Source organism: Carassius carassius, chromosome 27, assembly GCF_963082965.1.
Source record: "Carassius carassius chromosome 27, fCarCar2.1, whole genome shotgun sequence".
Taxonomy (NCBI): domain Eukaryota; kingdom Metazoa; phylum Chordata; class Actinopteri; order Cypriniformes; family Cyprinidae; genus Carassius; species Carassius carassius.
In genome coordinates this window covers 28,622,745-28,636,794 of record NC_081781.1, presented here as the reverse complement: position 1 = coordinate 28,636,794, position 14,050 = coordinate 28,622,745, and the positions used below count along the sequence as shown (strand labels likewise).

General features: G+C 37.2%; 2 protein-coding genes across 3 annotated transcripts in view; one reads left to right on the top strand and one right to left on the bottom strand.

Annotated features, from left to right (window-relative positions):
* Nucleotides 1–596: 596 nt before the first annotated feature.
* Nucleotides 597–8,524, bottom strand: pnrc1 (proline-rich nuclear receptor coactivator 1). Of its 2 annotated transcripts, none has more exons than XM_059513329.1 (2): nt 8,093–8,524; nt 597–1,251 (listed from the first exon to the last, which is right to left on the bottom strand). In XM_059513329.1, exons 1-2 carry the CDS (start codon nt 8,297–8,299, stop codon nt 844–846), a joined length of 615 nt encoding a protein of 204 aa, XP_059369312.1. In that variant the 5' UTR covers nt 8,300–8,524; the 3' UTR covers nt 597–843. The 2 variants fall into 2 exon arrangements, with proteins under 2 accessions (XP_059369312.1, XP_059369313.1); XM_059513330.1 differs by having other exon boundaries at nt 597–1,248.
* A 746-nt stretch (nt 8,525–9,270) lies between these two features.
* The window catches only part of rngtt (RNA guanylyltransferase and 5'-phosphatase), a 125,615-nt gene continuing 120,835 nt past the window's right edge, over nt 9,271–14,050 (top strand). The window contains exons 1-4 of the mRNA XM_059513328.1: nt 9,271–9,608; nt 10,471–10,580; nt 10,933–11,036; nt 12,174–12,262. Coding sequence (XP_059369311.1) covers nt 9,545–9,608; nt 10,471–10,580; nt 10,933–11,036; nt 12,174–12,262 — 367 coding nt within the window. The 5' untranslated portion in view covers nt 9,271–9,544. The remainder of the gene's footprint in view (nt 9,609–10,470; nt 10,581–10,932; nt 11,037–12,173; nt 12,263–14,050) is intronic.

Below are 14,050 nucleotides of genomic sequence, written 5' to 3'. Positions count from 1 at the left end.
TGGTTATTAACATTCATCAGAACATCATCTTTTGTGTTCCACAGAAGAAAGTAAATCACACAGGTTTGGAAGGACATGAAGCTGGCTCAGTAAATAATCTAGCTGGGACAATTAATCGATGCATGAATCGATTCTGAGATCTTCTGAATGCATCTCGATTTTCTCTGGAATCGACTCTTGAGTTACGATGTTAATAGCAGATGACGCTCTAATCTATTAGGGCTGCACGACAAATCACGATTAGACAAAAGCTGTGATTGTCATGTGCTTTTTGTCAGTGAAGCGGTTCTGTGATAAGTAGTAAATCTTCATCTGAGGGCCAGAGAAACTATACGCCCCGCAGAACTGAATAAACAGAAGATTCAATTGCTTTCACTGATGACTTTGACAATATAGGATTTATCTGAGTTTATATTATAATTATTATTATTATAATTTTCATTGAAGTATATAATAATTCAATGCTAATCGACATAGCCTTTATCACTGCCTAGAATACGCAAGGAATAATTGACTCGGGCCGTTGAGTTATTAGAAAACACCTCGCCATTACACCTCGGGTGTGGATTATTTTTCACAGCTGTTTCTAAAGCATCATCTTCTGCTCAAAACTGAGCTCAGAATTGACTCCAGAAAGAATCGTGATGCTTTTGGAAAAGTTCTGAATCATTTCTCGATTCGCGATGCATTGATTTATTTTCCCAGCCCTAGTAAATACTTTCATTCTGGGCTGAACTTTCCCTTTAACTCACATTAGCTTTCATAAACAACTGGAGAGTTCAGTAGTTCTTGAACGGGATGTTACCAGTCCGAACTACTTTCTGAAGTGTCCCATTAATGAGCTCAGGGTTCTGCTCGGACCTTCAGCAGGGTTTTGAGGTGCACAGACATCTGTACGGCTGTATGCTGAAGAGCACCTTGTCCCACCCAGTGGCTGGGCGGTTTGGGGAGGACGCTGGGCGAGGGCGGCTCGCTGAACTTTGCTCCAGCGTAATTCTTCTCTGCCTCCAACGAGAGCTCAGGAGGGCCAACGCTCCCCCTCCTGAGGCCCTCAGCCGTGCTATTCCCCATGTGTGTGGGGGTCTCCTGTCTTTTGGGAAGCTGAGAGTCGTCGGACGCGTTTCTTAGCTTGCTCCACACTCTCCGTTTGTTCAGGTTGTCGGTGGTTTTCTCAAGACGGCTCGAGCTGTGGACAGACGGTCTGGTGGGCAGGATTCCTCGTTCAACACTTTCAGATTTTAACTTCAGCTGCTGAAGACAAACAGGAAACACTTAGGATCATGTAAGACACCCAGTCCCCACTGCTGATGTTCTCTCTGACACAAAGAACACTTCTTCACAGAGATTTGAATCCTTTCATCATTGGTTTTGGACCTATAACATGATTTCAGCAAACATAACATACGATGCTTTATTTGCAAACGTTTTATTAATGTGCTATTCCAGTTTTCCAGTAATTCAAGTTGAATCTTTGGATGGAAACATGCTGTTTCTTAACTAAAACTTTGAACCAGTAACTAAGTTAAAAAGTGAAGCAGAATTTTGTATAAAATTATTGTTGGTACACAAAATAAATAAAATACAAATATTTTACAGATAATTGTACATTATCCAGTAACTGAATATTTCTCCCTTTAGGTTTGAACATTGCTTTCAGAAAGTACAGGGTAATTCATTAAAAATGTGTGACATTTATATTACTTAATATCTTCATATTGACGAATCCAAACTTTTTGCCAGCATCCCTGGCTTCTGGTCTGCAAAATTTGGATGAAAATAATTATAGAAGGAAATGAAAGCAGTCTCAAGGATTTAGGTGAAAAGAAATCTACCCCTTAGCGTTCCAGAGTAATGTAAAACTAGAAAATAATCATTTTAAAATTAAAATCCAAAAAGACATGACATTCCTTATTTGATAAACCTATGTTAGCTTATTTTTGGTGAATGTCCACACTGTATGTCCACACTTTGTGCAAATTACGGGAGTAAACTGTAAACTGCCACACTGTAAAATCCAACAGTTAACCTTCATTGGATTGAATTAGTCATCTTTACTTAGTTGTTATACTTACTAGTTTTTATTAAGTTACAGCTACTTTCAAGGCAAATAAAACAATTTACTCACTCCTTTGAATGACACTTACATAAAATATTCAAGTAGCCACAAAGGAACCAATGACATTAATAAACCAGTGAGAGGCAGCAGTGAACTAATATGTTGCTAATGTACAACATAACAATAGAAGAAGAAGAAATGTCTTAATCATCCACGAAACCAGTACGATTTGGACTTACACATTTTTAGATTTTTTTACTAACAAATAATACTTTTCTGAACACCCCACAGCATTAATGACATATTTATCTTTGTGAAAAACATATTTTCGCACCTCTGGCGTCAAATCCCTATTATTATTATTGGTCCTTATTTTAAGGCACTATTAATCTTCAACCCTGTTATGGACACTATAGGAGCTCTCTGAATATGATCATAAAATGTATTTGTAATGAAATCAACATTTTCCCTATTAATCATATGTCCCTCACACTAATTCAGTATTTGCAAATATAAAAGCTACAGAAAATCTCACACTTTTCCAACATTAAAGCCTGAAATTATATTTTTTGTGACGGCAACCTCATTTTTGATCAAGTGGGTTACCTTCAGAATTTGAACTAAACTAAAAACTTTGAACTAAAATCAGTTTTCTTATGATTGCTCTAAACATCTCAGACTGAGATCAACAAACATTAAATTACTTTTTCATAAACTTTTAAAAATAAATAATAAAAATGTAGGTGTGACGGGGCTGAAGATGGTAACAGGGTTGAAGAGACAAATACAGCTTAACATATAAGTAGTTGTTTTTTTTACTTAAATTCCCTGTAAGATTTTTTAAGATTTTCTATATAACACTGTATTTCATTATGTTATCAAGAAAGACAACAGATATAAATTCCAACTGAACTGAGTTTTATTAACCCGACTGCAGGAAAAACAACAATAACATCGTATACATTAGAAGATTATAAACTGACTGGTTAGGTCATCAAAATAAAACATATAACTAGTGTGTTATTCAGTATCTGGCCCACACCTCTTTCAAGATCTCCACATGGAGAAGCACATCAAGCACACAGTCTCTGGTTTTCCACCAACATACAATACCCCTGTACAGAGCATCCGGAAAGTATTCGCAGCACTTTTTGTTATGTTACAACCTTGTTCCAGAATGGATTAAATTATTTTCCACAAAATTCTGAAAACAATACCCCATAATGAAAAAGTGAAAGTAGGTTGTTTGAAATCTTTGCCAATTTATATATAAAAAAAATTGAGCTCAGGTGCATCCTGTTTCCACTGATCATCCTTGAGATGTTTCTACAACTTGATTGGAGTCCTTCTGTGGTAAATTGGGTTGACTGGAAAAGATTTGGAAAGGCAATCTGTCTATATAAGGCCCCTGAGGTAACAGTGCATGTCAGAGCCCAAACCAAGGCATGAAGTTCAAGGAATTGTCTGTAGACCTCTGAGACAGGATTGTATCAGGGTACAGAAAAAAATCTGCAGCACTGAAGGCTCACAGATGCATGTAGTCTCTGTTACCCTTAATGGAAGAAGTTTGAAAAACCAGGACTCTTCCTAGAGCTGGCCCCCTGGCCAAACTGAGCAACTGTTGGAGAAGGGCCTTGTCTAGACGGTGACCAAGAGCCTGATCATCCTCCACCTCCATGATCATACGTGAAGATGGGAGAAACCTACAGAAGGACAATCATCACTGCAACACTCCACCGATCTGAGCTTTATGATAATGTGGCAAGTGAAGACCCATAAGAACCCTCCGACTACCTCAGGCGAGATTTCTGATAAACCTCCATTTCAAGCATCATGTCATGTTTGAAGGAAACCAGCTCTGCTCATCAACCTCTACCATCCCAAAAGTAAAGTGTGCTGGAAACAGCCTCGTGCTGTGGGACTGTTTTTCAGCCAAAGGGACTGAGGGACTCGTCAGAATAGAAAAAAAGATAAGTGCAGCAAAATATTGAGATGGCATTGATGGTAATGATTCAGAATCTCAGACCGGGCAGAAAGTTCATCTTCCAACAGGACAACAACCCTAAGCACACAGTCAAGATAACGAAGGAGTGGCTACGGGACAGCTCTGTGAACCTGACTGGACGACTCTGGAGAGATCTGAAAACCGACGCACCATCACTTCCCATCCAACCTGATGGAGCTTGAGAGGTCATGCAAGGGAGAATGGGAGTAACCGTCCAAAAATAGATCGACCAAGCTTGTAGCATCATACTCAAAGACTTGAGGCTGTAATTGCTCCCAGAGCTGCTTCAACAAAGTATTGAGTAAAGGCTGTGGATACTTATGTACATGTTTATAAATATAAATTTGCAAATATTTAAAACAAACTTTGCTCACGTTTTCATTATGGCGAATTATTTGTAGAATTTACTGAACACTGAGATGTGGAAATCTAGGCAGAACACACGTATGCACACACAAGGGCTTGAAAGACTTTTGATTTTTTTTTTTTAAAGTGTAGTCGATGTCGACTTGTTGCTGATGACATCATTAATAAACAAATAAGTCTGGAGATGTGACAAAACCCCTTGTGCATGGCTATGGCATATGACACATCCAGTAACATAATAATCAAACATGTCTTGTGGAGCTTTCGGAGTAAACATGTATTTGTCATTTTAACTATTTGGAAACGGAGCGTAAATGTGGAAGTCCTTCAGAGATTTCTTATCCTGTTGCGCCCTCTATAGCAGTCATTCCCAAAGGCGGGGTCCCGACCCACAAGTGGGTCGCGGGAGATTTTGTATGGGTCGCCAAGTCGAGCACTATTTTTCAGTGTGCTATATACTCTTGATTAAAAATTTATATGTGTAGTTCACCAATTAGCCGCACGAGGGAGCTCGTCGTTTTCTTCCGTTTTTTTTTTTTTGTTGTTGAAATATGTTTCTTTAGCTGCGCTCTGCACTCGGCAACCAGCCATAAAAATGACATTATCATCATTTTGGGTAAGCATTTCATCTGAATACCTTGTCTTAAGCAAGGCAAGCATACTGTTGCTTATTCCTTTTACAACTACATACAAATGTGAAGTTGGGTTCTCAGTTCGCACAAAAATAAAGACAAAATACAGGAATAGACTGAATGCTGCACCTGATATGCGTGTTGCACTCTCCTCATGTACAAAAAAATGAGAGCCTGTCATACTGTGCACTTTATAAAATGTGTATATTACAGTGGATGCATAAAAAAGTTCTCAAAAAATATTTCAGTAAGAAATTTGTTTATATTATTCTGGTAGATGTGCAAAGCATTGAATGTTATATAAAAGGCATGCATTGATTCTGTCTGGTTTTATTGATGATAGGAAGAAAAATAAATGATTAACTGCCCTATTTTGCACTTTGTCTCATAAAGTATAAATTGTGTACACTGTAATGATGAAAATATGAAAACAATGAGATGCCCTGTCAACTCTTCCTTTCTCATTTCACCTCTGCATTTTACTTATTGTCAACAACAGGTAAATAAAAAATAATTGTGCTTTGTCAAATATCTGTATCTCTTTTAAATAGTTAAGTGAAAGCTTAACTGACCTGAAAATGGTCATACATATTTTGTTAATGCATAAATTCTCTTTGTGATATATGAACTATATGGGCCTAATGTTTATTGGGTCACAAGGATTTATCGACTTTAAAATGTGGATCCCCAGAAAAAAAGTTCGGGAAACACTGCTCTATAGGACCAGCGTCATGGCAGAGCATTGAAGTCGACTAGTCGATAAGTCTGTGCAACCCCTAGTGTGCGCACACACACACACACACACACACACACACACACACACACAGAGCTCTGACATGGACATTACTACATTCAACATATGCATGTGGTATAAGATTCTTGATCAAATATAATAATTCATTTAAATTACTGGATAACTTCAGAACCAAAGCGTTTAAAAACAACTCCATCACAATCTCACAACCTTGTTATGATAGATAAATAAATAAATAATGGTGTTGAGATTTTTTTCTCAAAACAGCCCCTGCCCTAAATTAATTAAGTGAATAACAGGAGAGCACATGATATGCATAATATTAAGAAATCATGTATATTGTTAAAAAAACAAAGATCATTTTCAAAAGTAATCATTTTCTATCTTTATTTGATGTAACAGGGTTTAGTCGCTAAGCTTGACAATCACAATATCACAATATTAATAATGTTATAGTTATAAAAGAAGGTGGTACAGTAACTTGACTATGTCTGCTCACAATGTTGTTTACAAGAGTTATATGGTGTCACTTTCTATTAATCATATAAGGATCAGTTTATTATGTTTATGGCTGGAGAATGATTTGAGGGGTTACTGAGGTACAGAACTAAATAATATGATTTTATTGAACAATCATGAATTTACTTAGAGAAAAAAAAAAAACATTACTAGCAAAAAAGTACAGATAGAGATTAATGGGAAAAGAAAAATTTATGGACTTTTTTCTAATTTTATTATTCATATCCCAAGAACACTTTCATAGAAGGCCATGAGGGACATGACAAAATAGGTGGTGTCCATTAAAAAGAAAAAAGAAAAAGATAATTTCTAATATATAGATAAAATGTATGTCATGTTTTTAAACTTTATAATAGGAGACATTATAATTAATGTAAAAAGATTTTAAAAGATAGAGAAAAAAATTCTAAAAAATGTATTTTTATTTGGCTAAAATGTGTGTGTGTGTGTGTGTATGTATATATATATTGTGTTCATCAATGACCCTTTTGATAAATTTATGTTTTGTAAATAGCTTTACAGGTTCATAATTGGGTTAATATTAGTCGTGCAATCTTGTAATCTTTGAAAAAGCTTTGTTTCAGTCTATCCAAACCGGAAGTGCCTCCCTTAATCTAAAACATATAATCAAAAGACTTAAAGGCAGGGTAGGTAATTTGGTTCAAACACATGTCTCTTCACATCCAGATAGCAATCACTAAGTTAAGTGGTCTAAATGTAATTATAGCGTCTGTAGGATCATAAAATGTTTGTCCAATCACATTCCTCGGTCCGAGGGCTACGATAGGCTCTCTGTGCATCCTGTTTGCGCAGACATGATACGACACCAGCGCGTTCATTACGCTATCGTAGACCGAGCGGGAATGGAAGATGTAATTATTGCAATACGATGCGCTTTGTACTGTAAAGTTTTCTCACCGGTGAATGAGACATGAGGTAACCTGACAGCGTTGATGCGCCTCTCGCTAGCCTCCGGTCTGTCTGAGCCCGGTCATGTGTTTTAGAGGAGGCGTGGCTTTGGAGAGTGTTTTGCAGGAAGGGTGGGATCTTATGGTTTCAAAGCTAGCTTGATATTGCTAGCCTCTCTGAAATCTCCTACCCTACCTTTAACAGAGTGGAAGGTGAACTTCCAGTCTTCAGTTCTAACAAAAATAATTCTGTCCACCTTGGTAAGCACTTTAACAATAATTTCATAATGTAAATAGTGCACAATCGTTAAAACCCCCAAGTCTTTTAAACTGTTCATTTGTCCAAAACAGGGCTGACACTTTGGTCTTCCAAGTTATACATTTTGTTAAAAAATGGTTGGGTTTACTTGCCTGAACTTGAAAATCACTTAAAACGTTTTACACCTTCCTGTCATGAATACATAAAAAAGTTATCTTAAAAACCGTGTCTGATTTCCTACAGCTTATAAATAGCACACATAGCAGTTTTAGTGCTTGAAGCCCTAGTTATAGAGGTCATAAGTCTGTGTTTGTGATGCTGAAGTGTCTGTCAGGTTTCAGGAGCACATGGTGATGGTTCACGGATCAACACTTCCGGGATTCAAACCCACAACCTTTCATTAATTTGCCCATATCTTTAAACACTAAACCAACACAAGACTATTTACTGTCAGACTATTCATTTAAAAAAATAATAAACACACTATCCAACTAACAACTGACTAAATAGATTATTTTCCTCTTTTGTCCAAGATGAAGAATGCAACGGAAATGCACAAAACCTGGTGTAAGCACAGCAGTGAAGCCCGTTACCTGTTTATTAGTGGCTGGTTTAGACTGAGCTGGTTTGAGCTCTTCATTGGTGGTTAATGAAGGTTTAAAGCAGCTTTTGTTGATGTTTCCTGACGCTTTGTTGGGTGTGTTGTGAACGTTTCGTCCTCTATTCTTCAAGAGCGCTTGTCTGGATCTGCTTATCTTCACGCTGGATTCAACACGATGTCCAAGAGCATCGCCCAGCATGATATCAACTTAACAATCTAGACAACTTTTATATACATATCTCAAACACGTCCAGATGTAAACAGACTCTGATGGTGATGTAAACGTGTGGAGCTCGGTCGGGTCCCGAGGAGAGCAGAAGGTGACAGTCAAATGTCTTGATCTCTGTCTTCGCGGATATCATTAAAATAGTCGAACATAACGCGTTTCAGAGCAGACACATCATCTTTCTCTCGTTAATGGCTGTGCGCTGCACACTGCGCATGCGCACTCTATTACATAACATCTGTTTGAAAACATTCGAGGACGTTATAATACATACTGCAAATAATACAGAATGAACTATAGAGTAATACTGTAGTAAAAAATAGTGTCAAAATTATTCATAACAAAGGATTCTACGTTTTACAAACAAGTAGGATACCAATCGATCGTGAGATCATTTTCTATAGTCAGTCTTCTAGAAACTGAAACAAATCTTTTCGCCAAATTATCTATCTATCTATCTATTGCATGATTGTTAACATAAAACATTTAGCTACATGATGCAATATTACGTAATATTACAATATCAGTGTAATAATTTTACAATTTTATTATTAATATACAACAATACACAAAACAAGTAAACACAAGAAACACACACAAAATAAAATAAGGTGCGTTAACATTTTCATTGTAACTAATTTAATTACACTTTTTTTCTCATTAACTATGTAAGGTTACATTTAAGCCTATTTTGCAATTCAATTATGCAATTCTGTTAAATGTAACTAGTTACTCACCAGCTCTACCTATCTATCTATCTATCTATCTATCTATCTATCTATCTATCTATCTATCTATCTATCCATCCATCCATCCATCCATCCATCCATCCATCCATCCATCCATCCATCCATCCATCCATCCATCCATCCATCCATCTATCTATCTATCTATCTATCTATCTATCTATCTATCTGTGTTTAGCGCCCCCTGCAGGCCGCCTGCGGTCACTTCTGCCGGTTTCAGTTAAACATACACTACAGTCTGTGGTAAAGGCACAGAAGTGCGGGGCTCCGTGGAGAATAACTGTTTACTTCTGAGCATCTTTGAGAAGCGGACGCCTCATGGAGCTCGTCTCATGACTGATGACCGAGTAAGAGTCTCTTGATAAAGCTGTGCGCCGCTAACAGTGTTGGGTGTGTGTGAACCGAAGGGCCCGAGCATCAGCGGATCAGCGAGGATCCTCACAGCAGACTCGAGCTCGCTCTCAGCGGGAGCATGGCTCAAACCGGAGCGCCTCCGCGATGGAAGAACTGTCCCAGAAGAGGACAACCTGTGGCTGGTGAGCTTCTGAGATATTAGACCGCTGTCAACAACGCTGCTCTGCTAACCCACACTCGCTCTTTACGAAAAAATGAGTTGTGTTCTTAGAGTTAGGAGAATTATTAGAGAGCATTAATGTACCCAAGCGCTGAGCTGTGTGAGTGCAGCTTCAGTAAACCTGATTAAAACCCAATGCTTTCATTTAGCAGCCATTAGCCTGTGCTTGTTCATAGCACTGATTTACAGGGCTAACATTGCACTGCGTCATGTGCCAAAATAAACCAGTGTTAACTTAACTACGTGTATTTTTAATTATGATCATGTACGACGACAAAGTAGACACAAGGACCTCTCTAAACTTGTTTTGTATGGTTTTAAGCTGAGTGGCTAGCCAGATTAGCTTCACTACGCGCAGGTCAACACAAGTACGTCACCGGGTAAAAGGCGGGATCGGCGTGGTCTTGATTCATGAATATTAATCGCGTCATTTTACGTTCGATCTGCTGATTTGCTGAGAGGCATACGCGATTAACGAATAGTACTATGATGAAGGCATAGTTAAGGAATATTAATGAGAAGACTCGACCTTATTGGAGGTTGTGACCTAATTAATATTCATGAGTGCGGACTTAATAAATAAAACATTTCAATTATTTTATTCCCTGAAATTATTATTATTTTCTAAAATAAATATAGTATGTTTTATGACTAATTTTTGCATCTAAAATCAGAGTAAACTATTATTGCCTTTTTAAAATAAAAATTGCTACATGACTGTCATTGTATCTCAGGAATAGTCTTTGTAAATGTTTCCTGTACCAAGTCATCATTGTGAGTGTTCATTAAGTTAAAGGACATGTCATGATGATTTCTCTCTGCAGGCAAATTTCTGCCCATGAAAACCATGCTGGGACCACGCTATGATGATAAAGTCCCGGAGGAGAACCGGTTTCATCCCAGCATGCTGTCCAACTATCTCAAAAGCTTAAAGGTACATGGACATCCTCTTAAAGGGACAGTTCACCCAAAATGAAAAATGTTGTCTTCATTCTCTCACCCATAAGTTGTTCCAAACCAACTCTGTTGAGCACAGAAGAATGATGGTAATCAAACAGTAGGTGGCAGCCACTGACTTCCATGGTGTATACAAAAAATACTATGGAAGGCAATGGCTACCGTCAACTGTTTTGGTTACCCTCATGTTTTAAAATATCTTCTGTAGTGTTCAACAGACGAAAGACACTTTGGAACAACTGTAATTTTCCTCGTTGTGCTAACGCTCCCTGTAAGCGTGTATGTACTGCTCTTCTGACTGATTAATGTTAACGTGACGCTGTGGCCAGGTGAAGATGGGTCTGCTCGTGGACCTGACGAACACCAGCCGCTTCTACGACCGAGCAGAGATAGAACAAGAAGGAATCAAATACGTCAAACTTGCCTGCAAAGGGTATGTGGCTTATACAAACCGAAAGCTGTGTTGCTTTTCTTGCATTTGAAGCATTATCCGCTTGTTAAGTTACTCGTTTCAGTCGAGAACTGTCTACTTGTATCACACATTTAAGATATGCTTTTGTACACTACAGTCTTCGGTTTAGGGCATACTAGAGATCAGTATTTTATTGATTTGTCAAAGATCAATCACTGTCTGGCCTTCTCTTACGGAGATCAAGGTAAGGATCATGTGATTTTCTACATATATATCACAGCGTGAGTGTATATTAGCAACATTTGTTGTTAGCTTTTGTCATCTGATAGAGCGTTTGGATCTGGAAATGGTGACACGAGTCTTAACAAGCGAATAGCAGAAAGATCCCAGCAAGCATTACTCATTTCAGAACTTACTTTTGCTTTGCATTAGGTTTTGTCACAGCTAGGATTTGTCATTATAACATCTAAATATTATCTAAAATACGTTTTTGTTTGCATAATATGTGTGTTCTGTGTATATTATTATGTATGTATAAATACACACACATACAGTATACATTTAGAAAATATTTACATGTATTTACGTCTATATTTATATTCATATCATTTATATTTCAAAAATATATTTAATAAACATAAAATATTCTTCTGAAATATACATGTATGTGTGTATTTATATGTACATAATAAATATACACAGTATATATGCATATATTATGTAAACTAAAACTTATTTTTGATTCGATTAATGATTTGACACCACGATATGAATATATATATATATATATCAGATGATCTTTATTTCTACAGTGAAGGTAGCTATGCTAATGATGCTCAATGATTGATATATAAGGGTAGGGCATAAATATAAAATGACAACATTTATCAGACAATACAGATGTTTTTCACTTGCTAAGATGTTAAACACAACCAATCGGACAGCGTGCTCTGAAAAAATACTGTTGAGTGAATTTAGGGCCTGAAATGAAAGAGTGCATTGGAATGAAGAAACTTAGCACAAAATGTGTCCTTTTACCCCTGCAAGAAGAATGAAAAAGAGCTTTGTTGAATGTATTTTGGTGCATTGAAATGGTAACGTTGTTCTGTGTGAACGAGAGCAGTTCAGTTCATATGGCTGTGTTTGTGTCTCGTTCAGTCATGCCGAATGTCCCGCAGCGGAGACGACGGAGAAGTTCATCAGGCTGTGTGAGCACTTCATCCAGAAGACGCCCACAGAGCTCATCGGTAAGAGCAGTGAAGCACCTTAAACCTGATCCCAACAATACCTGTACGCTGAGTCCTGTCCAGGCCTGATGTGCTAGTCGTATAATATGCAGTTATATGGATGCAGGATGCTGGAGCGATGAGATCTGATCACTATTAGAAACCCAAACCACCAACCAAAGTTTCTCCTGCATCTGGTTATCATTTGAAGAGGTTATTTGCAAAAACAGATAACACATCATTTATGTTTTTATTCAGTTTTCTATTCAAAATGAGCCAACTAGTTGCAGTCTGATTGAGATTAATTGGGATGCACAATAGTTTTTTTTTTGAGCTGTTTGTTTTTGCAAATGTACTCTTCTTTTGATGATGTTTCAGATCACGTCTGGTTCGAAGACTTATACTAGTGCCGTCAAATGATTAATCGCGTCCAAAATAAACGTTTTGGTTTGCGTTATATACGTGTGTGCATTTTGTATATTTATTATGTCTATATAAATACACGCACATACAGCATATATTTAGAAAATATTTGCATGTATATATTAACATCATAAGTACACACAGCACACACCCATATTATGTAAACAAAGTGTTTTTGACAGCACAAAAAAAATCAATTTTCTTATCGCAAAGAAAATATAAATGGTTTTTTAGTTATTAATTAAAATTAATTAAAATCAGCACTGTATAAATAAAACCTGTTTTCAGAAGTGTCTTCTTTTAAAATCTACATTATAAAACACTTTGCTGTCACTGTTGATCAATTTAATGCGTCCTTACTGTTTCTTTCAAATATCTAACTAGCCCTTATTTGAATGGTGTTTGCCGTGAAAATAGCCTACGATGCTGACATGGCACTAAAGAAATGGTTGCCCCACACTCTGGTCCGCGAGGGTGAGTTTGTCCTGCTGGAGGCGCTCTTGAGTCGTGTTTAATACACTGCTGCTGGAAGAGATGGACTCTGTGACGTCATCCTTATCACCACGGCAACAGTGTGATTGACAGCACAGGGTCACAGGGAGAGAGCCCTAGATCTCTGTTACTTGTCCTCGGAGCATTAACCAAATCAAATTAAATTAGCTAAATTAAATAAACTAAATTAGCTGCACTGTCGTGTGACGGTCTGCAAGCACACTAAATCACTGTTGATTTCTACTGTCATACTCTCCTTTACACGCAATAGATCTTAGTTAAAGTTACATTAGATCAAGCTTTTATTGCTAAAATTTTAGAGCGAGTTGTTTGTCTCAATATAGATGAATATGGATGTATATGTATATGTATATGTATATATATATATATATATATATACACACACACACACTACCCTTGAAAACCTCAGGGTCAGTACATTTTTATTTGTTAATAATTAGCAAGGATGCATTAAATTGATCAAAGGTGAGTTTTATAATGTTACTTAACATTTCTGTTTCAAGTGAATGTTGTTTTCTGTTGTTTTTAAATGTTGTTAAATATCTAAATTTAGTATTGTTTACACTAATAATGATATTAAATCAGCACTTTAGAATGATTTCTGAAGGATCATAGGAACCTGAAGACTGCAGTAATGAGGCTGAAAATTCAGTTTCGAGCACAGCAATCAATTACAATAAAACCGTTTTCTATCAAGGACAGAACATCATATGCTACAGCCAGGGAGTCTCTGCTTCTGCGTCTGTCGTAAAAGCCTGAAAATACACAGTGTTTTCTTCCTCAGGTTTTAGTTTTGGTGCCTTAATTTCAGGAATACTCCACACATCTGTCGCCACATTGAGAGAGAAAGACGTCTGATGCTAGTCACAACAG